This window comes from Aplosporella prunicola, assembly GCF_010093885.1.
Source record: "Aplosporella prunicola CBS 121167 unplaced genomic scaffold K452scaffold_20, whole genome shotgun sequence".
NCBI classification, from domain to species: Eukaryota; Fungi; Ascomycota; class Dothideomycetes; order Botryosphaeriales; family Aplosporellaceae; genus Aplosporella; species Aplosporella prunicola.
In genome coordinates, this window is record NW_022983548.1 from 500235 (window position 1) to 522409 (window position 22175).

Genomic DNA, 22175 nt, shown 5'->3' on the forward strand with positions numbered 1-22175 from the left:
CCCACCAACCAAGGGAACCGACTGCGAACCAAGGTCGGCGCGTCATTGGTCTTATCGATAAGCCTGCCAATGAGCTGCCCTCGATTTATTTTATTTTATATCTCCATTGATTTTAACCGCGCGAGAGATGCCGCTCTGTTTGCAAATATAGAACAATGCAGCTTCAGTCAACATGCTTCCCTTGCATTCACCACTCATTCCTTCCTCAACATCCACGCAAGCTCCTCTGCCTGCTCCGGAGTCACAAGCTGCCGCAGTCTCTCCGGCCTCAAGAAGTCATGATCCTCAAACTCAAACCCAGGAACAACCGTCTGTACTCGCAGTCAGCAAAATTGACCCCAGACCAACATCCAAACTACATACCTCACTTATAAGCAGCCCCTCCTTACTCTCCTCTCCCGTCTCCTCATCTGGCAACAAAAAACTGGTCTTATACTTTCCCCCCTCCACAATCCACTGCAGACGTTCCCCCTTACTCACGTCCTGGCCCACAACAAACGTCTCAACCCTCGCCCTGCCTGTTTTCCCCTCGCCCACCTCGTCCGCATGAATAATAACATACCGTCCCCGCCCTTTATGCAGCGTATGCACCGTCCTCGCCTTGTTCCTGTGCCACCTTCCCACACTGCGCTGCGCGGTGAGGAGGTAGAAGATTGTCGTGCTTGCAGAACGGGTATCGCCGGAAGAGTCCTTCAAAGGGTTCGGCACGCGCAACGAATCGCGATCCGTCTCAACGAAATAACCACCCTCGGGGTGCGCCGTCATGTTGAGGGCGGAGATGAGGGCGGCGGTGGCTGCATTCTCGGTGGTGGTGGTAGGGTTGAGTGGGAAGGCGGGTGCGACAGTGGACATGGTTGCTGTTTTCGTGGGGGTGGAGGCTTTGGTGGTGGGGGTGCAGGTCTGCTGAGAACTAAGACAGCGACGAGGGAACAGTGTCGTTTTTTTCGGGACGAGGCTGGTGACTACCACGCATACGCGCACGAGCGTGTACTGTACATATAAGTATGTGTGTAATCAGAGCTTCCCCTCCGTGTCTCCCCCACCACCAGGCAGCTGCCCCGCCCGATCCGCTTGTGCGCTCGTGCAACGCGTGCCAGGATTGAGGTGTCACGGCGCAGGCATCCATGACGTTCGCGCTGCTGACGTTAACGTGAGACTGACTTGCTGATCGATCCGGGCAAGATCCGCCCGTGTGGGTGTAGGTACCTAGCGGAGCTCCGCGACACCTCCGCTGTGCCGTTGCGGAGCAGCTTGACGCAATTCCGATCACTGCTTGCGATCGCCCAAACACTATGATCTGTCGCAGGAACTGTGACACTGCCTTGGGATTTCGTGATAGACAAGCTGATCCTGGGTCGTCCTGGGTCGGCACGTGGGACTGCAAGCAAGCGGACGTGACTGGCCGATTCAGTGTACGAGCTGCGATGAAGTCGAGAGGAGCGGGAAAGAGTAAGTTTATTTCTATCTAATCGTCTATAAACTATACTATCTACTCTATATACAAAAAGGCATCATTAGCCATTTCTAAAAGGACCATCTATCACTCACTTCCACCACCACCGTTTACCTTGCACAACATTACACAGCCCGCCTCCCCGCATAAGTACCAACATCAGCGGCAACGCCGACAGCAATACCAATCAGCTTTATAAATAGCAGCACGTTACTGCCTTATCCGCCGCAAAAGAAAAAGAAAAGAAAAACAGCCCCGAGCCCGGTCCCATGCGAACACCGTCTTTCCGCCCCTCCACCCCTGCACACCCAAAACCCAGCTGCCATGGCGATCAGGTCCTGTGATATGTAGAGTTCACGCGCGGCACATCGATCTGTCAATCATCTGGGTTCATGTACACTGCCGCGCGGGAGCAAGGGCGATGAGGCAGGCGTATGTGTGTATCAGTGCATCAATGACCAGCCACGCCCCCACAGTAGCATCTCCATCTCCCCCTCCCCAACCCATACACATGCACACTCGCACCGCCCATCCCGAGCATGCATGTCCAAGCCCACTCCACCCACCCAAACGCGCACCCAAGACCAGCCCACCAAGAACCACTATTGCAAACCCAGCAAACGAACCACAAGCCCAGAAAACGCACCCCAAAACACACCCCCACAGCACCTACCACAGCCTTGGAATCGTGCCCAAAAGCACCAGCGACAGCGCGGCAACGCCATTGAAGATGGTCCACCCATGCGCCGCAAACAGCTCTGCAGGCGTGCCCTCGCCCACCAACACCATGACGTAGGTGCCCAGGACCACGAACACCAGGCCCGCGGTGCTGAGGTTGTGGATCACTGCGCGCGCTGCGGGTCGATGCACTACGCCGAGTGCGTGGAGTTGGCTTTCGAGGTCTGGCATTTTTGGTGTTGTTGTTTGTTTTGTGGTGGTGGCTGTAAATTTGATAGAGTATTTATTGTGTGGCTAAGTTCTGTTAGTGGACAGCGGGCTTAGAATGCGCGATAGAGTTCGACGGGGTCGTGCTCACGAAGTTGGTTTTTCCACTGCTGCAACCTCGCTGAAGTGCTTTGTGGTAGATATATAACGGAGTGGTTCTTGTTGTTAAGTAGAGAGGATAGGTAGAGGATTATATACTACATCTTGTGGAGTGCGTAGAGGTGTTGTGGTTCTATAACGTCGCTACCACAGTTGATAGAAACTAATAGACAAAAGACATAACCCACATGATGTCCCGACCAAAACTCTGATATCGTGTTCTTCCAAAATTGCAGCGACTTTGATTTAACCACAAAAGCGTGGCCCTATTCTCTAAAAACTCTAGCGCTTTAGAAAAGAAGCGATTAGTATTAGAGCATGTCCAGTAGAGTGATTGCCTCGCGTACGCTGATCCGGGAAAATTCCCTCTTCACTGGTACCTTTTCCCCTCCATGCCCTGGTATCCGGAGCCATCATCCTAAACACACACAACACACGCTCAACACACACTCCCCGTCGCCATGCATCATAAATGACATTGAATTCCCTTCACCAAACATAATGCTTCCTGCTGTGGAAACCATCCATGGAACGCCTTGATCTGAAGCTGCGAAGTTGATGTTTTCTGCGAGTGTGAGACACTGGTACCCGGGAGAGAAGGGGCGCGGTAGTTGTTTGGCGTGCCTACCACATGTCGTGATCTTCCCCTCGGTCCTCGTCTTCTTCGTAGCCGTGTTGCGAGTAATACGAATTCTTCGATCGATGACCCATGTAACTCTGGCCGCTGGAGACGCTATAGCCGTTAGACTTGCTGTGCTGATGCTTTGGCGGAGTGTAGGGTTGTTGTGACGAGTAGGAAGCATAGGATTGTTGTGATGTGCGGCTGTCGGAACTAGCAGGATTGCCGTTTTCTAACCCGGACTGGGTATTGGTGCGGTCAACGTACGCGGATGAAGTGCCGTCAGAGGCATTAGAAACTGGGTCTTGACCGTCGGGACGTGTTTGCTGCTGTTTGCCTGGTTAGGGTCATGGCGGTCAGTATGATTGGATTCATGCGCGACTTACGGCCTGGTATTGCTGGTATTGCGTAAACTCGTCAGGTTGCTGCTGCTGCTGCTGCTGCTGTTGCTGCTGCTCGCGGCGTCGCTGTTCCTCTTCCTTTTTCTTCTGTTCCTGAGCTTGTCGCTGTTGCTGTTTCTGAGCTGCATTCTGTCCAATCTGAATGTGTGGGTGCATCTGCTGGACCTTGGCCAGGTACGAATACATAAAGTTGCTCAGCAACACCTGAGACAGGAGTTCACGCCGCGGGTTCGCAAGCTTGATGTGAGCCATACGGTAGATGGCGCGCTCCTCAAGCAGGGAAAATCGCGTCCAGTTATAGTCGATATCTGGCTTGAGTACCCGTGGTGGTGGTTCTGGCGAAAGACCGCGCTGGGTGCTCGTTTTCCTGCCCGAAGACTCGCGATCGCCCTTTTTCTTACTGCCTCCAAAGATCGACGAGAAGATGCCCTCCTTCTCCTTCTTCTCGCTAGAAGTTTTCCGACTACTCGTCTTCGCGCGCTCCTCGTCGAGTTTGACGCTGTTTCGGTCAAGCACGACGCTTTCACGTCCCTTGCCTTCATCAATTGATGTCTGCAATACGTCAAGGCGGGTGTTGTCGTGGGACTTGTCGTGAGAATGAGACTTTTCGTGGGACTTGTCGGGCGCCTTCGTGAGCTTTGATTTCGATCTCTTCCTCTCCACGTCTTTCTCGTCCTTGCCAGCTCTCTCCCTTTCCCTCTCCTCTTCTTTCGCCTTTTCACGTTCTTTCCGAGAGAACCAGGTACCCCAACTTGTTTTTCTTGGACCACCTTCAGAATTGTCATCATCGTCTCTTGATTCCTTGTCTGACTTCCTGCCGTCGTCAAATGTCGGGATGATTGAAAGTGAATCAGTTGTGGTCGCGCTTGTATGGCCTGGAATGGCACTCGGATGCGAAGCCATGTCATCCAGCGTTTGCTTTGGCTGCTTAGCCTGAGCTTGGCGCGACTGAGAACGGCTGGACCCGCGCGGCGTATGGATCTTCGGCGGCGTGCTGTAACCGGAAGGCGCCGTTTGAGCGGCGGGCATCGGTGGTCGTTCTCTGGAAGATTTGCGCTCCGGATGTTGAGGGGGCACTGGTGGTGGGGGTGTTGATTCGGCAGGGGGAGGTGTCTCGACAATGTGAGGAACCGCCTGAGGCTGCGCTTGAGGCTGCGCTTGAGGCTGCGCTTGAGGCTGCGCTTGAGGCTGCGCCTGAGGCTGCACCTGAGGTTGGGGCGGAGCATAACCCGGCAGTGGCGCAGTAGTTCGGCCGTTGGATGCAATGCGAGAATGGAACGACTTTTGCTTTTGCGGGTGCCCTTCTGCCTTCGGCTCTGTGGCGCCCGCAGGGTGTGCCCAGGCATGATGTGCTTCAGAATGATGCGGTCCGGCATGATGTGCTCCCTCTGGATGTGAGATTGGGCTATGCGGAGGCGGTGAACGTACTCTGTTGGGCCGTGAGAAGTTGTCCGGTGCTTCGGGTTTCGGCGGAACTGGATCGGTCTTGACTCTGGAGATTCCCATCTGCGGCCAGCTCATTTCATCAGGTGAAGTAACGCCAGGCGAAGAAGCCGGAGATTCATCGGACTCGATATCGACGCTGTGTTTGCCAGCCAACCTTCGACTGTACGGCACGCGCTCTCCCTTCCGAAGACTTCCGCGCCGGTAGTTTGTCCTCGTCGAACGCTTCAGGCTCTGTCCTGGTTTGATAGGCAGGATTGGTATGTCATCAGCGGTGGGCATCTCGATCCCAGAGTCTTGAGATTCGTGCAAACTTAAGCGCCGCACCATCGTCGTCGGGTCTTCAGCTAGGCTTTCCAACTGATGCAGAGTGGGTGAATGGGCATTTCCGCCATTCTGCGATCTCTTCCTTCCTAACCTTTCTGCGCCATCGGTGTAACCATTTGGTCCATCGACCTGTTTGGACAACATTGACTTCTTCCTCCGTAGTCCCCCGCTCGAGCCCTGGTGGCTCAATCCTTCCGTAGACAAAAACGAATCCTCCGATCCACCGGATCTACGCCTGTGGGTGTGAACCTTTTCTTCGATAAACGTTTTGAATGCTTTCGGTTCGAGTTCAGGATGAACCCTAGCCGGGACCCAAAACATGCGAGATGGGTCATCGTCATCGGCCGAATGGGCGGGCGCGGCGGCCGGTATTGGGGAGGAATTGCTGGCAAAGGATGGAAGATCGGGATCGGAACCGTTGACGTCCATCGACATGCGTCTTATGGCTTGCAAATTGCTCAGCTCCTGGGCGATGGTGGTGGGGCTCGACTGGTAATCTATGTCTTGGAATTCAAATTTCTGGCTCGCCATGTCCGAACTCTGCCGGTTGAGGTTGGGCGGCGACTTGGGACTGCGTGGCGGCGTCGACGACGTCTTGGGTGATCCATTCGCGCCGTGTTCGCTGGAGGTGGTGCGTTCGTGGGAGTTGTTTCGCGGCGGCGTCTTCGCGGCGGCGAAGTAGGACGGGCTGGACTCGAAGGTTTCGCCGGTAGGTGAACTGACGAAGCTCAAGGGTCTCGAGTCGCGCCGGGCGTGAGAGTACTCGCCGTCTCCGTACATGTCGCCAATGGCCTCGGTGACGTGATGGCTGTCGTCGCTGATGGAGATTTGCGGAGCATGGCCGCGTCGGGCCTGGTAGACGCGCTCCAGCTCTTGGGCTCGCTCGGTGGCCTGCTCGAAGCGGTCGGCGGTGGTTAGCTTTAGGTGGCAGAGGAGAGCGCCTGGGAGATGATGTGACTTGAGACTTGTCCTGAACACAGCGGCCCGGCTTCGGGTCTGGGGGCTGCGGTGTAATCTGGGGCCTGCATTGGCAGCGCATCAGGCGGGAGAACGGGGAAGCCTACCTGCATTGCTGCTCGAGGAATGCAGATCCTCGTCGCAACGAGGGTTCCGCGACAGACTCACAGGCAGGCGCTTCTCATCGATCGGGGCAAGCGTGGTGGCAACAGCGTGTCATGCCTCGTCCCGTCAAGAGAGGCCGGGTGGGAGGCAGTCGAGGGCTAGCTATGGTGCGAGGGATGGAGAGAGGTTCACGAGTTGTGCTGCTGCCCGCGATCTCCTTGGGCTGCGGAAACGGGAAATGGACGAGCTCAGACGCGGCGCATAAACTCCACGACTGCGCTGGCCGGCCCGGCGCCATGCTGGCCCTTATTATTGCGGCGGCGGCGCGCAGCCCCCGTTCACAAGGCCAACTGCACACATGGCACCCTCATGTCAGCCCGCCCGTCTTGGATTGGGCCGCTCTCCCCGCAAACCCCTCGGCCCAGGGTTCCATGGGCGTGGAGGCTGTCACTCTGAGTCGCGTCCAAACCTGCTGCTTGCAGAGATCCTCCGCACTCTGCATTAGGCGCCATGCATCCAGCCGCGCGCTCCGGAGCTGACCACCACGCGCCTGTGCTCTCAGGGGATGGCTGTCTCACGTCCCACAAATACGCCAGGCACCGCAAAAAGTAATGCTACATGTTCTTCATGATGGCTGCTCGTGTCATGACCGCCACCCCACGAAATCCCTCCACCGCTAGCCAAGCCATTCCATCTGTGGCGCCCCGCTCACTCATGTCCAGACGCGTTCTTCTTCCATATAAACACAAACGCCGCCGCCGCGCACACCGTCGCCCCCAGCGCCAGGTACAGGCTGGTATTGTCCATCGGTTCGTCGTCCGACTTGGGGAACGCCGTCGACGGATGCGTCGCCGACTCGGCAAGCTTGCAACCTGGTGTTAGCCGGCTGCTCCAAGTCCACCCTCTTCGGCGCAGTAACTCACATGGACGAAAAACTCCGAAATCGTGTTCCATCGAACGCTGACGTGCAGAGGCGCCGCCATGTTCAGTGCACTGGTATACTCATCCGGCTGTTGCTCGCTGCGCTGCATCGCCTTGTCCTGATCGGCTTTGAGTGCCGTGTAGACGGCCGGCATGCCGTCCAATTGGGGATACTTCTTGCGGAGCTCGACTATATAGTCAAAGCTATCAGGGTCGCTGGAGTCGTACGTGTAGCACAAGAGGTCACAAGCGTCGAGCTTGGCTTGGTTTTCCAAAATGGCGGGTTCTAGCTCTCCAAGCTCCTCGAGAATGAGGTAGCATTGCTTGCCGCCTTGAAGCTCTACGCTGTTGACCGCCGATCGTGGCTTGATAGTCGGGTGGTGCATCGGACTGAAAGGCCTGTTGAGAAAGGCATTCAACAGTGAGCTCTTGCCGCTGCCACCTGCACCCAGCACGTAGCAGAGAAACACATTTCGCTCAACTCTGCCCGGCTTATTACGGCGTTTGCGCGCTTTTGTGACCTTCAACGCTGCAGTCGTGCCACCGCGGTCCGAGCTTTCAAACCCGAGATAAGCAAGGTATTCCAAGGCCGTCTTGGGCTCCTCGAACGTGGTCATGCTCCATTGGGCGAGCCAGCCCTGTAATGTGATATATCCTGCTTCGTTGCGTACAGTGCAGGACGGAAACGCTGAGTCAACCCACGAAGCCGGCAGCCCAGGCGTCGGAGCAAAGAGCGCAGCGAGTTCGGAATCGTTTAAGCCGCCATCGTTGTCCTTGTCATGAAGAAGGAACAGGTCTACGAAAAAGCGGTAACCTGCGGGGCTGAGTTCCGCAGAAGAGTATTGCGGGACGTCGAACCTCGGGTGAAGAAAGGTGTCTTTGAGGCTGAGGCTGTCCGTGTATTGGAACTTCCGAAGAATAATCCAAATGGTTTCGTGACGCCCCTTTTCTGCGAAGATTTTGTGCAGCAACAAAAAACCCCTCTCATCTATCCCCTGTTCGCTAGCAGACTCAGGGGCCCACTTCTGAATTGACCGCTTGATGTTCGTCAGATCATCTTCGGACAGCGGCTTGTCGAAGCATTTTTTCTGGAAGTCGTGCAGCTCTTTGTCGTTCAGATAGCCATCCTGATCCTTGTCGCAAAGGTAGAATATGCGGCGCAAAGCCGCAGTCGTAGCCGGCTTCAAGGCACCTTCCTTGGAATCGTAGAGGGGTGCGATGGGGTGCGTGACTGCCTTTTGGCAAAGGAAGAAGACCTCGTTGATGTTGTGATGCTCTTTGGCGCTGGTCCGGATACACGAGTCAATCTCCTTGAACTCGTTCATGACCGGCAACATCTCGTCAGACACAACTTGTGCAGTATTCCCACTTGTTTGGAGGTCTGACTTGTTCGCGCACAGCACCACGGGCACATTGACGCCCAGCGATCTGAAATACGGCATCCAGAACAGGGCAACCCGCTCATAGCTGTAGTGGTCCGAATACACCAGCAGTATCACGTTCGACTTGCGCAGTTCTTTGCGCAGCTTGTCTCGTTCCTGCGGTAGAGCCGACGTGTCGACGATGGTCGTGGTGACATTTTCCGGCGTTCCCAGGGTCGGTGGCAGCGTCACAGGCGGGAGGACGCTCTGGATCTTTGGAACGAAGACATCCTTGACGAGCGAGGTTATGAGAGAGCTTTTTCCTGCAGGCAGGTGTCAGCATGAGCAAGATATTCAAGAGCGGGATCACGCACCTGTGCCCTCGTCACCACACACACAAATGCGGACGGTAGCCATGTTGTAGGCGCATCATCGAAGACGTCCTGACGTGTGGTTCGGCGGCGCGCAGGTGCTCCGCAATGGAAGCTCGGCAGAACAACAGCAACCCATCCATGGTGACGAATCATGCTCTTCCCCCAGTCCCTACCTACGAGTACGTTTAGCGTGACTCGTTACCAGGTCCATGGGACTCCGGTCGCTGTCAAACATGTTACTGCGAATGGAGGTAAAGCAGTATCGGATCGCGCACGCTTCCTTAGCCTCTATCCATGGTTCGGCATCAGCTTCCTCGTCGCCATGCGCCTGCCTTACCGGAACGCCATAGCAAACTAGCCCGTCACGCCCGTCACGCCCGTCATCAGGCATTTAGCCGTTCCAGCCTGCGGCCAGTGCAGGCAGTGCGGCGCATGCACATCCACATCTCCCCCACATACCGCGACCTCCGTTGCGACATCATCGCTCGAGAATCGCCCTTGTTCCAATGGTCGCCCGGAGCTGCCGGTAGTTAGTTGAGTTGTGAGGACTAGTGATCGGCCCGCCTGTGCACAAGGCTTCCTGCGTCGTTGCGCCATGTTCGTTGTAAGTCCAGCTATCTCAGCCCTCGCTGATCCGAGAGCTCCAATTGGCACCCCCAACTCTTCGTAACCACCAGTATTGCGCCATGCTAACTGCCTTGCTGCTACCCCCTCCTCCACGGTGAGCCTTGGGCCCCAAGCCGTCTTCCTCTCCTCGGCCCCCAACTTCCGCTGACCTCCTGTCAGATACCCAAGCGGCCAGTATGGCCTGGGTATGCCGGGCCAGGCCGTCATCGAGACGAACAACGTCCTCAACAAACCGACCGGCCCGGAATACCAACTAATCGTTGGCGAAGGTAGCGTGCCCCCACCCAAAACAAACAACGCGGAGCCTCACGGCTTTAGGTACATACGTCCTCCGGGATAGCCTTCATCTGGCGACGCCCCCTCCTCACCCTTCCGAAGCGCCTGTCCATAATCCAAACCCACTAGCGACGACTCCCTCTCCGCCGGCAACGGGGACGAAGCTCTCTGTCACCGTCCTTTCGCCGCGACCTTCTCCGCGACTGCAGCGATCAGGCACGATAAACAGCACGAGGTCGGGCATGCCACCCAGCATACAAGAAAGCCCACAAGAATCGCAAAGCGCAGGGAGTGAATTTAGTTTACCGTACAACAGGAGCAATGGTTTTGGATATCAAGCGACGCCAACCTTTGGCGAAGGGAACCCGGCCCTGGGCGCATCGAACGGGAAAGAGGCGAAAGATCCCCTAAAGCGGCGAAAACCGAAGAACAATATCATCAAGAGCAACTCTTCTTTCGTGTCGAGGGTTATTCCTCATGAAAATGTAGCCAAACGACTACAGGAGCGTAACGCTGACGGACTTCTCGCCTTTGCGAACGTCAACAGGGCACTGCAGTGGTTAGACTTGTCGGCACCAAACAAGGTTGGACGTCAGTCCGCGGAATTCATCGCACATGCTGATTGCTGGCAGGAAGAGCATTTGACCAAGATATTGTTCACCAAAGCGCATGCCCTTTGCCACGATGTCAACCTCGTGACCAAGACGAACAACCACCTTGATATAGTTATGGGGTTTTCTACAGGGGACATTATATGGTACGAACCAATGTCTCAGAAGTACGCCCGTCTCAACAAGAATGTAAGGCTCGCAAGTCATCTTGCGTGAAAACACCGACTCCGCGGCGAGGAGCTCCGTCCGAAGAAAAGGCGACATAAGCCCTCGCGCCCCTGCGTTGAAGGCAAATTGCACCATACAGACGAGGAAGCGTCCGAATCCTTCCAGGAAAGGGTCTTCTGCTGCTGGGGTCATCCGGGCGAGCCTTCCAAGGAGTGCAGTCGATTTACGCGCAATCAGACCCCTATCGTAATTCAGCACTAATACTCTGACAGGGAGTCATCAATAAGAGCGCCGTCTCTGAGATACGATGGTTACCCAATTCGGATAGCTTGTTCCTTGCCGCTCATATGGACGGGACGTTGATCGTCTACGATAAGGAAAAGGAGGATTCTCCGTTCGTCCCCGAGGACACGGGCTCCGTTAGCGACAAATCCCCCAGCGAGAACGGGCAGAGTCGGTATCTTCAGATCAGAAAGTCAATCCAGTCGAGGAACCAGAAGAACAACCCGCTCTCGGTGTGGAAGGTCTCGAATTCAAAGATTAATGCATTTGCATTCTCGCCAGACAACAGGCATCTGGCCGTAGTGTCAGAAGATGGGACCCTGCGAATAATTGACTATCTTCAAGAACAGTCTGTCGATCCACCGCCACCTCCTGCCGATGATGGCTAACGGGATCGCAGGCTTCTCGACGTCTTTAGCAGTTACTACGGCGGATTGATGTGCGTCTGTTGGTCGCCAGATGGGAGATACATTGTCACTGGCGGGCAAGACGATCTCGTGTCGATATGGTCGTTAGAAGATAGCATGCTGGTAGCACGATGCCAGGGGCACAACTCGTGGGTGACGGCGGTGGCATTCGATCCGTGGCGGTGCGACGATCGCAACTACAGATTTGGCAGTGTCGGGGAGGATTGCAGGCTCCTGTTATGGGACTTCAGTGTTGGAATGCTTCATCGACCGCGAGCGGTATGCCGGTTCCACAATTCCTGCGACGGCAGTGGGCCTTTGCTGATGCGTTTCAACCTGTCACAGGCATCGGTCCAGCAGCGAGGGAGCATCTCGTCGCATCTCCCGCCGGCGCGAACACGGGCAGATAGCTCGACGAGTCGGCTCCGATCGGACTCAAACTTGACCTCGGGCAGTGCAGAGGGCGAGTTAACGGTGCACCCGGTAGAACCGCGGGCGCGTACGGCAATGTTGCCACCGGTGCTGGTAATCCTCCCGCTCGCCGAGGCCGAAGGCCGGAGCTAACATGAGGCTGCAGGCCAAGTCGGTTGACGACCACCCCCTACGCTGGCTAGCCTTTGAAGAGGATTGTATATTAACCTCTTGCGACAACGGTGAGTGCGAGCGCCTATCTGCGTTGATTTGCCCGGCTAGCGTCGTTGGGCCCGAAGCGGCCCACCCTTGTGCAGGAACCCGAGCCCGCTGCCGGTGTCCGTGTAGATCTAAGCTGACCAGTCTATCCAGGCCATATCCGCACGTGGGATCGGCCGAAGGAGGGCGCGGAAGGGGCTCAAGGGAGCGAGTCGGCGCCGTCGTTGACGGGGAGCAGCCTGTAGAGAGGAGCAGAGCAGCAATCTCAATGTCAAATGTCAAAGTACGGATTATAGTGGTTGCGTGATCATTCGATGGTTCGACGGAGCCCAGCAGCGCGGTGAGCGAGGGCAAAGTAGGCAGCGGGAGAGGGTGATGAAACGGTTCGCCTCATGCACATGCGCGATACGACGGTGTACGCGTTGCCTGGCAGCTGTCGGTACCTTGGTGGATACCTATCGAGATGCACAACGGGCCGCGACACGATCCGTTGGGCGTGCGCTGGCTTTGTTTTTTCTCGCCCAGCCTTCACATGCGCCCGCTGCTTGCGGCGTCTCCTCGGGCACGTCGCGAATTTACGGCTCGAGGCCAGCCTATCTGCGTCGCCCTGTTGTGGCGCGTTCGGGCAGATAAGTTTTTCCCTCAAGCTTTGTCCGTCCTAACGTCATCGCCAGGCCCGAGAGGGTCCCTCTTCACAGCCGCCGCGCTATTTGCAGGGCAGAGGGGGCCGCTTTGTGCCCGTGAAGCCCGAGTCATCACAGAGGCCAGACGGGCCGGTCGAGACAGCATCAATTATCCCCAACCTTGAAGTAGTAGGTCTATCGCCGCTCTCCCGCGCCGAGCTGGCTCTGCATCTGCCTGCATTCTGCGTCGTCGCACCTCCCTGGCCACCGTCAATCACATATCACGTCACCCGCCCTGGCGAATCAGACCCGCTATCGGCATACCTTCTTTGTCTCGGAGCGCAAAACATTACCCACCAAGAAGGGCCTGTCATATCGCAAAAGGCATCTCTGTAACCAGGCCTCGACTGTGCTTCTGCAGCATCGCCGCTGGCTGTCGCATGATCGCGACGCCTGTCTCACGGACTTTTTCCGCTCCAATTACTTTAACCTCCATCCTCCTCGCCGTCACTGCCGGTCGATCGCCTCTCTCACATCCCGTATCGCCCCCATAGCTCGCAATCCTCCCGCCATTGGCTCCTCCCGCCAGAGCTTGCTCTGGCATAATCCCCCCCGGCAACCATGGTCCAGACACCAAAGGTCTTTGGCGGCAGCAAACACAAGCCCGTCCTCGAGATCAGGTACGACCATTTTCACTGCACTAGACGCCGATCGGCGCCGCATACGCCTGACTCGCCCTCCCTACACGTCCTGCGAAGCTCAGCCTTACGCGGAGCCGTCTGTGGTGCTACCTTCGGCCGCTCCCGAGCCGCGTCTTGACTGCAGCTGTGGCTGACCTGCCTTACACAGACCGGACTCGCCCTTTGTCGTTTTCCAGGGCGACGCGCACAACGCCGAACCTGTCGACCTCTCGGGAAAGCTGGTCTTGACCAACCATGATTCCATTCCGATTCGCTACATCAAGCTTCAGCTGCTAGGCACGCGGAAGGTGTCGTACGTACACACAAATTTTTCCGGCGTTGGTTGAAGGTCATGCAGCTAACGAGGAGCTTTTACCAGTTGGCTCACGAACGCTGTAAACCCTCAGCAGATTGTCTACAAGGATGAATTCTTGAGGGAGTCTCAGCTGCTTTACCCCGCAAGCGGAGGCAGCAAAAAGACTGTACACCACATGGGACCCGGCGTCCACGAATGGAACTTCAAGTTTTCGCTCAAGGGATCACTCCCCGAGAGCGTGGAGGGTTTGGCTGGCAGCTACATTGTCTACAACCTTCGCGCGACTCTTGATCGGGGCATGATGGCTAAGGCCTTGTATGCGGACAAGCACATACGGATCATCAGGACATTGGCGTCCGAAATCTTGTCAGATGCTGCAATGGAGCAGGTACGTCCGGTTCTACGATATCTGGATCCATTCCCAGCTGACTTGCTTTTAGACGAACGAAGATGTGTGGGCAGACAAGGTCTGCTACAAAATCACGATTCCTCAAACGAATTTCATTTTCGGCACCCAAGCAACCGCGGATTTCCAGCTCATTCCCCTCCGGAAAGGCGTCACCATCGGTGCGATAAAGATGGAGCTTCACGAACACGTCGTATTGAATGCCATTCAAGGAGAACGCAATATTCCTCATTCGTGGGATGCAATCGTGGCAAAGGAAGAATTCCAGATGCCAGACGATGCCGAACAAAGAATGACAGAGGCGGACGAGGACAACCCATTCGACGAGTCTTACAAGTTTTCGCTCACTCTGCCATTCCCGAAGTCTTTGAAGAAATGTCGGCAAAACGTGGAAACCGATTTTATCAGGATAGACCACAAAATCAAGCTTTATGTGAACCTTCACAACCCAGAAGGCCACACGAGTCAGGTAAGGTGCACGCTCTTTTGGAAATATCAGCTGCTAACACTGCGCAGCTCTTGGTCAAAAACAACTGCGTGTTGTTCATCTCACCAAACCTTCCCGTGGGCGACGATCAACAAGTCTCCCAGGCAGCTTCTGGTGAGCTAATCGAAAGAGCCATGCACGCTGAGGCTACCCAAGCCGCACCGCCGACGTACGCCGATCACCAGCTCGACCAGATGTACAGTGGCATCGACCCAAGTGGCTATAGGACTCCCGGTGGATGGAACGGGTCTCCGCTCCAGAGTGGATACGCTACCCCGTTCTACACCCAAAGTCGCAGGAACTCGGTGGATGACCTTCCTTCTTCCCTACCTTCTTCGATCGACGGCGTTGCCGGGAACGGGGCATCGGCCAGCCAGCTGCACTCTCGTTTGACGCGACTGAGTATCTCGCAAAACGGCTCTTCACCGAGACCGAGCAGCTACTTCTCGAGAAACTCATCGCGACACTCCTCCGGCACGAACACGCCGCACCACCCGATCCAGCCATCGGGACCGAATAGTCCTCTTGGAGACGATTCCCAGACCTCCAGTGGTCGTGTGTCTCATAACAGCAACAACCATTCCCGGAGAGGCTCGGTTGTCAATGATTACTTTGGTCCAATGGACGACAACCAATACGATTATGACATGGAAACCCTCTCCCGCATTCCCAGCTACAATACTGCGGTGAGAACGCCCGTACGAACGCCCATCAGCGAGGATCTACCCTCGTACGCCATTGCAACAAGCAGGCCATCGAGCCCAAACCACGATCTGCAGCGCCCTAGTGTAGCGCACATGCGCAGCAGAAACAGCACACCCTCTCCAACCGGCAGTCTCGCAACTCTGACCGAGGAGACGGAAAGAAACACGGCGTTTAACAGAAGCCTTGCGCCGGCCTACAGCACACGATAATCAAGATGAGAGGCAGACGGCGCTCTCCAGAAGATGAAAAGTAATAACGTTTTTATTTCAAATGACTACATAGACGGATGGGAGGGGTTTACGGTGTTTGTTGATAGGTATAGACTGGGAGCCTGGCGCGGAAGATACCCACCTCCGACATCAGACAGCATTTTTGCATTGTTGGGCTCGCGCCCACAGTTACGTAGAGTAGTAGTGCCTCCCTAATCAGTGACGAATGAAGAACCTACCTAAGCAAGCTTTCATGGATCTGCTTTCGACGTGACGTTGGATTTGGATTTGACAACAAGAAAAAAGCCATCAGAGTGATGACACTTGACAGCGGCGATCGTGGCTTGCTTCCCTCGCTCCGACCCCACCTGGCGATGGCTAGCGCAAGCTGGAGGTTGGTAGTGGACGCCACCATCTGGTGTTGTCATGGCGGGGGTTGAGGGCAACGTGTCTCGCATGTAAACACACCAAACACGGCGGGTTCTCTCTCTCCACGTCCGTATGTGGCTGGGGACCGCGTGGTTGCGCGACGGCGATAAAGAAGCGTGATCCCTGCACGATGACGTTGAGGGTCCCCTGCAGTGATCCCGCAGCTCATTGATCTGGGCACGCGCGGGAGAAAATCACATCAGGGTCCCCATGGGCCGGTTGTCGCAAGAGTAACGCGCGATTCTCATAAAAGCCGACTTCGTTTATGCGCGTGCTGTTGTTTCAACGTTTTGCTACTTTCCCCATTTGTTACGCGGCCGCCCTCCTCCCGCTCTATATTGCATGCGCCCCTGATCCTCGAGTCTAGCTACTTCTTCTCTTTTGGACCCGGTCACGCCAAGCGCCCCCTCCGTGGTTCGCTACTGGCACCACGACGCTTTCGCCCGCTCTCTCTGCCCACCACCTTAAAGCCGCAGTCCACATTCTTCCCTGCGCATAGCTATCGTTTCTATCGCATTAATCATGGCCAGCCCCACCCAGTCCCAACTGCCCACGCGCAGCAACACGACGGCCACCAACGGCGAGGCCGATGCCATCCCCGATGAGGACACGAGTGAGGTATGAGTCGCGCGCTATCGCCCACGGGATACCGCGCGCTGACCGAGTGCGCTTTGACAGGTCATCAAGCTCTTCCAGGAGCGCCTCCAGGCCTGGAAGCACGCGTGCGGTTACCTTGAGGACTACATCACCGCGACCGAGAAGCTGTCGCACAGCCATGGCAAGGAATACGAGAAGGTCTTGAAGGTGCGCATACCGTGGCTCCGGAATAGGCGGACACGCATAGCTCACACTGTCCCAGACCGTTTCCTCCCCATTGAGGGAGGCCCATCATTTCGATCAAAACCTTGGGGGTATTGCGGGAATGTTCGACAACATCCGCACCAACACTCAGGTAATGCGAATCCAGTTCTAGAAATGGGGGCCATTACTGATGCTTTCAGGGAATCTCCAACACCCACTACCAGACCGCCAAGACGCTCAAGGGCCAGGTCTTGCCCGTATTCGAGCGCCTCCATGCTGAGATTAAGAACAAGAGCAAGGAGCTGTTGAAGGGCGCCGGAAAGACTGGCAAGGCTGTCGACAAGGCCCGCGCTGTCACCCAGAAGCACATTGAGGCGCTCGGACAGCACTCAGCTGTCTTTGACTCTCAAAGCGGCAGGTTGACGGCCGACCAAGACCCGTACATCCTGCAGCGTAGCGTCAGGCACCACCTCAACAAGCAGGTCATTGAGGAGAACAACAACCGCCAAGACCTGTTGGCTGTCCAGGGCAACTTTGCCCAGTTCGAGGCGCATGTCATTGAAGTCATGCAGCAGGGTCTGGGTCAGTTCACGCAGATTATGAATACGCAGGCCGACCAAACCAAGGCCATGTACGATGACATTGTCGGCACGGCGGCATGCGTTCCAAAGAACTTTGAGTGGGACGGCTTTATCCAGCGCAACAGGGAGATTCTCGTCGACCCGAACGCGCCGCCCCGCAACGTTCTGAACATTGTGTTCCCGAATCAGAGCCACCGCGCGACGCAACCCATGATTGCCGGATCGCTAGACCGGAAGGGCAAGATGCTTCGTCGCTACGACACCGCCTACTACGCCGTTACGCCCTCCAAGTTCCTGCACGAGTTCAAGACGGACGACGACTTCCAGAAGGAGCCTGAGCCCGACATTTCGCTCTACCTGCCAGACTGCATCATCGGCGCTGTCGACGGACAGAAATTTAACGTCAAGGGCAAAGACGTGTCCAAGGGCAAGGTGGGCAACGCCTTCTCCATGACGCACGAGTTTGCGTTTAAGGCGCACACGCCGGCCGACGCGCAGAAGTGGCACGAGGTTATCAAGTCGTGCACCAGCCACGCGACGAGCGAGATGCCCATCTCGCCGGCTGAGAGCCGCCAGGCGAGCGGTACGTACACGAACCCGGGCAGCGCGCCCATGACGCCCGCCGAGGAGAAGCAGCAGCCTGCGCCGCTGCAGACGCAGGGGATTACGGGTCAGGCAATGACGGCGGAGCCGGCGGGCTCGACGCCTTTGAGTGCGGCTCCTGCGAGCGGTATTCCCCATGCTGGAACGGGCAGTACGACGTCCAGTGGTATTGGAGGGAAGCCGGGCGAGTATTAGTATGGCCTGCTAGTGTACTAGTGCACTAGTGTGCTGGTGAGGATGGGTGATGTATGATGATGATGTTGTTGTTGAGAGATAGGAGAGAGAGTGAAGATATTTCTTTGGTTTAGTCTTGTATACCAATGCCCCCTGCTGGTTGACGAGCTTGGAGTTAGTCGGTTTGTTACCTACACACGTTTTGTTCTTGGCGATGTATACAATATGACAGTTCCGTAGTCGTAGTTATAATGGCCTGTCTATTTTCTGCTATATACTGTTTATCTGAAACGAGCTGTCCGTGCTTGAGAAAGGGTCTGGGGTTGTCGTATTCGTGTTGGCGGCGATTACGTGCTTACCCCTCAACTAGCTGTTGAGGAGATTCTGGTATGCATCGTATGCGCTCTTTAGGTGGTTGCGACAGGATATAGGACTGCGATCAGTAGTTGCTGTATGTTTATGAATATAAATTTGCGCGAGGGTATGGTTGTACTTGCGAAGAACGAGGGTATGAAGGCAACTGGAAGGGTGTAAAGATAGAGATATACAAGAGCGCGAGAGCGTCCTGTAAGCGTATAAGCGTGCGGAAGTGGAAGAGTGTGAAACTATGTCGTATAACCATGTAGGCGGGCAAAATGGTCTAAAAGGCAAGTTATCGAGGACTATGCCGTGCTGATGGAGAGTACGGATAGGACGAGCGGGACGAGGTCCATCCGCCGCCAAGCCCTCCGTCCGGAGCGGACAGCGGAGTAAGAGCGCAGCGGGCCCACCCGCGCGTGCCGCGTAGGGTTACCTCGTCACAAGACGACGGAAAAACCAGCGCCGGTCCCAACGTCCGTGGTCTGCCACGCCGGCGTCCTCTACAACACGCTACACACCCTCACGACTTCCACCGCAACGCCGTTTGGCGTTGTCGAGGCCGCCGCGTTCGCGCGCTCCGGCTACTGCTGCTGTTGCCGCTGGCTCGTTAGCCTGTTTGCCTGCGCCTGCATTGCTCCTGCTTTCTGCTTTGCGGGGTCTTTTATGATGAGACTCCCGCTTAGAAGCGAAGCGGTGGTGCCGGGTGCCAGGTGCGGACGGATTGGTGAGCCCGTGGCGGCGGCGGCGGTTGATGATGGAGTGGTAAGTTTGTACACTTTTTTTTTTTTTTTCCCGATTCTTGGATCTGGACTTCGGTCCGTCACGCTCTTCCAATGATGAGTATGCCTTATTATAATATGTTTCAACCCCATATGATCTTTCTTGATTAAATTGTGCATTAAAACTCTAAAAGGAAGTTTGCATTGCTGCATTCCTGCTTTTTTGCGTCTTTTGCGTTTCGCATCTCGGTGGTGGCAGCGAGGCTGACGTTATGTTAAGTTTAGGCTTTGCGGCGTGTCTGTCTGTTGGGTTGAGGTGGGATGGATTGGTGCTGTTGGTAGTGGATGGGTTAGGTTGTGTAGCTGCGCTACAAATTAATAAGTCCTGTTCCGTACTGCTTTCGATGAACCTTGCATCGGTGATTGTATTCCGTTAACGTGTTCTACCGTCACCCATGAGGTAGTCTTACAAAGAGGCGAAGAGACGCGGTCGGTGTTTGTATAGACACTCGGCCATATACTGGAGCACACTCCGAATTCCTTCTAATGTCATTCCTTTCCAACACTTCTCTCTACAGCAGCAAGGGCGTGCAACCCACTATACAGAAGATAGCGATAACCGCCTCTGAAGCCTTTCAACCGTCGAAAGACGCTAACTAGCTCGAACGTCGTTATAAACCCCTCCCCACGACAAAGCACCTTCTAACCACACTCCGACAACACTATCACGTCACTTCAACTTGCCCTACGAAGGCTTGACAAGGGCCAGTACGGTCCTTCGCAGGTGCAGCTGCGCTCCGGTTTAGGCAGTGTTTTCAAGATGGAAAAGTGCGTCCACATGGGTTCTAGAAATTAGAATGTAAAAAAATGCTCATCTCCGGTGGTGAGAGTGGATAACCGCCATCATCACTGTTTATGTATGCTTGTCATAACCACTTAAGTTTAATGATTAAGCATATGGGCTTACTTTACGGTAGACACATGAACGCTCTCTTTTCGGCTTTGGAAATAGTAACGTCGATGCCTCTTCCATCCGTTTGGGACCAGTAAGAGGTTTTGTTGGAATGTTCTTTCCAGTTGTTGCAAGTAACAGTGAGAAATTATGCTTAGTTAAATAAAGACTCTCGAAGTATCTTCCGTAAGCCCTTGACCAGCAGCAAGACAATCCCTCTGCTCACTTTCTAGCTCGGTATTGTATAGTTAACATCATCAGTGAAGCACTAAACAATCCCCCAAGCTCTCAAAGGAGAGGACAGACACTAAACGACTCACTTCATCAAAACATAAAGAAGAATTTCAATCACAAGTCCACAATCCACTTATCTAACAAACTAAAATGTACAACAGACCAAACGAAACAGCAGCCTTGAACACGCACAACAACACCAGCTTTCCACAGTCATTCAACTAACAGTGAACGCTAAATCTCAGCTACCAAAACAAACTACACCCCCTCCTCCCTTCCTTCGCCCCCTCTTCACCACTCAACGTAACACAGTGATATACTGGCGCGCATAGGTCCTAGAAAGGCCAGAGACAGCACAGACCCAAACCCCCACCCCCTTTTTTCCTCTCCTCTCAGCACCGACCCATGATCCCACCTAACCAACATCCGCAGCTGATCACACTCTACACAAAACGGTATCTGAAAAGAACAGTATGTGGGAAACACAAAATGCACAGGAAAACGGGTAAGTGAGTATACAGTGCGTGAATGACCATTTGCGTTTCGTTGCTGATAATATGATGGTGGTGAGTATGAGTATGTATGAAAGAAGTGCAGCCCACCACCCCCACCCACACGCGCACGTCTTCATAACCTAAATACGCCGAGCACCATCACCACTAACATCAGCACCTGCAGCACTAGCAGTACTACCCCTTCGCTCTATCCTCCTCACACACATATATATGATAAATGCACATATCTCGTTTTCAACCAAGCCACACCCCGATTCCATTATAGTACGTCTTCGATCACGACACCTCGGCCCACAAAGCACAGCACGTAAAGGCTTAACGAAGCGCGGATAGACGGACTAGATTTACAGAATAGAATATACTATACCTATTACGCTAAGAACGGGCGGGTTAGTACTAGCTATTTAGATATAATATACGTACACTTAGGCATGTATACGCTAGTAGCTGCTTATACATGTACTACTGTGGTGGGATATAGGTATTGCACTGAACGCACCCGCATGTGCTATGTAGTGTGCTATGGCGTGTATAATGATAAGCAGTGTCTTTATCCTTTCTATATCTCTTCCTCTTCTTCTTCTTCTTCTTCTTCTTCTTCTTCTTCTTCTTCTTCTTCTTCTTCTTCTTCACCTTCTTCTTATTATTAATAATTTATACACACTAAAACCACACCCTCGACCTCACTCTCAACCTAACCCTACAGTACAGTAGGTACAACGCGCGCCAGCTAATCCCAACGCCCACGTCAGTAGCAGCAACAATAACAGAGCCAGTGACAGTGACAGAGCCAACACGCAGCTCGCAGCTCACTAACGTCCACGTACACACGCACGCACGTACGCATGCACGCCTAGTAAAAATACACAAACCGATTGCCGGAACATCTACTCGTATGCGTGCGTGTAGATGTATATATAGATACCTATACTACCCTCCCTCCCTACCTACCTACTAACTTACCTACCTACCTACGCGTACGTACGTATAAGCACAAGCTTCTCCGTCTGCATGCCCGTGCCCGTGTCCGCGACACCAACGACAAAACGAGACCGGAAATAGAGAAGAAACCGAACTGCACTGGACTGAACCGAACAAGAAGAATGTCCACACAACCGCACAACCATATAACCGCACTCAACCTCCCTCATCATCCAAGCAACCAAACAACCCGAATCAAACCACGCCAACCAAACCAACCCAAGCGCACACACCCAATATAACATAAACAAAAACAAAAACAAAAACAACAACAACAATAATAATAATAGTAGTAGTAATAGTAGTAGTAGTAGTAGTAGTAGTAGTAGTAGTAGTAGTAGTAGTAGTAGTAGTAGTAGTAGTAGTAGTAGTAGTAGTAGTAGTAGTAGTAGTA

The 22175-nt window shown here is 54.6% G+C and overlaps 8 protein-coding genes across 8 annotated transcripts; 5 read left to right on the forward strand and 3 right to left on the reverse strand.

Annotated features, from left to right (window-relative positions):
- Positions 1–62: 62 nt before the first annotated feature.
- On the reverse strand, positions 63–868 carry K452DRAFT_289943 (uncharacterized protein). The gene is made up of 2 exons (XM_033540913.1): positions 364–868; positions 63–311 (listed from the first exon to the last, which is right to left on the reverse strand). Exons 1-2 carry the CDS (start codon positions 850–852, stop codon positions 195–197), a joined length of 606 nt encoding a protein of 201 aa, XP_033395103.1. The 5' UTR covers positions 853–868; the 3' UTR covers positions 63–194.
- Positions 869–1996: 1128 nt separating this feature from the next.
- Positions 1997–2455, forward strand: K452DRAFT_310816 (uncharacterized protein; the record flags this gene model as incomplete). Its single annotated transcript, XM_033543365.1, has 1 exon — positions 1997–2455. The coding sequence occupies one exon, from the start codon at positions 1997–1999 to the stop codon at positions 2453–2455; it is 459 nt and encodes a 152-aa protein (XP_033395104.1).
- A 666-nt stretch (positions 2456–3121) lies between these two features.
- K452DRAFT_310817 (uncharacterized protein) lies at positions 3122–6357 on the reverse strand (the record flags this gene model as incomplete). Its single annotated transcript, XM_033543366.1, has 3 exons — positions 3122–3445; positions 3503–6283; positions 6352–6357. 3 exons carry the CDS (start codon positions 6355–6357, stop codon positions 3122–3124), a joined length of 3111 nt encoding a protein of 1036 aa, XP_033395105.1.
- K452DRAFT_76656 (uncharacterized protein) lies at positions 6295–7058 on the forward strand. The gene has a single exon (XM_033547109.1). The coding sequence runs from the start codon at positions 6463–6465 to the stop codon at positions 6886–6888; it is 426 nt and encodes a 141-aa protein (XP_033395106.1). The 5' UTR covers positions 6295–6462; the 3' UTR covers positions 6889–7058.
- Positions 7058–9360, reverse strand: K452DRAFT_352634 (uncharacterized protein; the record flags this gene model as incomplete). Its single annotated transcript, XM_033545787.1, has 3 exons — positions 9006–9360; positions 7273–8954; positions 7058–7213 (listed from the first exon to the last, which is right to left on the reverse strand). The coding sequence occupies exons 1-3, from the start codon at positions 9046–9048 to the stop codon at positions 7058–7060; spliced, it is 1881 nt and encodes a 626-aa protein (XP_033395107.1). The 5' UTR covers positions 9049–9360.
- Positions 9361–9691: 331 nt separating this feature from the next.
- On the forward strand, positions 9692–12331 carry K452DRAFT_320521 (uncharacterized protein; the record flags this gene model as incomplete). The annotated part of the gene is made up of 9 exons (XM_033544330.1): positions 9692–9726; positions 9792–9901; positions 9951–10492; positions 10541–10708; positions 10960–11318; positions 11370–11655; positions 11722–11901; positions 11954–12029; positions 12160–12331. The coding sequence occupies 9 exons, from the start codon at positions 9692–9694 to the stop codon at positions 12249–12251; spliced, it is 1848 nt and encodes a 615-aa protein (XP_033395108.1). The 3' UTR covers positions 12252–12331.
- Positions 12332–12871: 540 nt separating this feature from the next.
- K452DRAFT_289949 (uncharacterized protein) lies at positions 12872–15672 on the forward strand. The gene is made up of 5 exons (XM_033540914.1): positions 12872–13309; positions 13479–13622; positions 13689–14013; positions 14066–14500; positions 14548–15672. Exons 1-5 carry the CDS (start codon positions 13251–13253, stop codon positions 15430–15432), a joined length of 1848 nt encoding a protein of 615 aa, XP_033395109.1. The 5' UTR covers positions 12872–13250; the 3' UTR covers positions 15433–15672.
- Positions 15673–16383: 711 nt separating this feature from the next.
- On the forward strand, positions 16384–18041 carry K452DRAFT_328277 (uncharacterized protein; the record flags this gene model as incomplete). Its single annotated transcript, XM_033544973.1, has 4 exons — positions 16384–16479; positions 16540–16665; positions 16721–16813; positions 16863–18041. 4 exons carry the CDS (start codon positions 16384–16386, stop codon positions 18039–18041), a joined length of 1494 nt encoding a protein of 497 aa, XP_033395110.1.
- Between the last annotated feature and the right edge of the window lie 4134 nt (positions 18042–22175).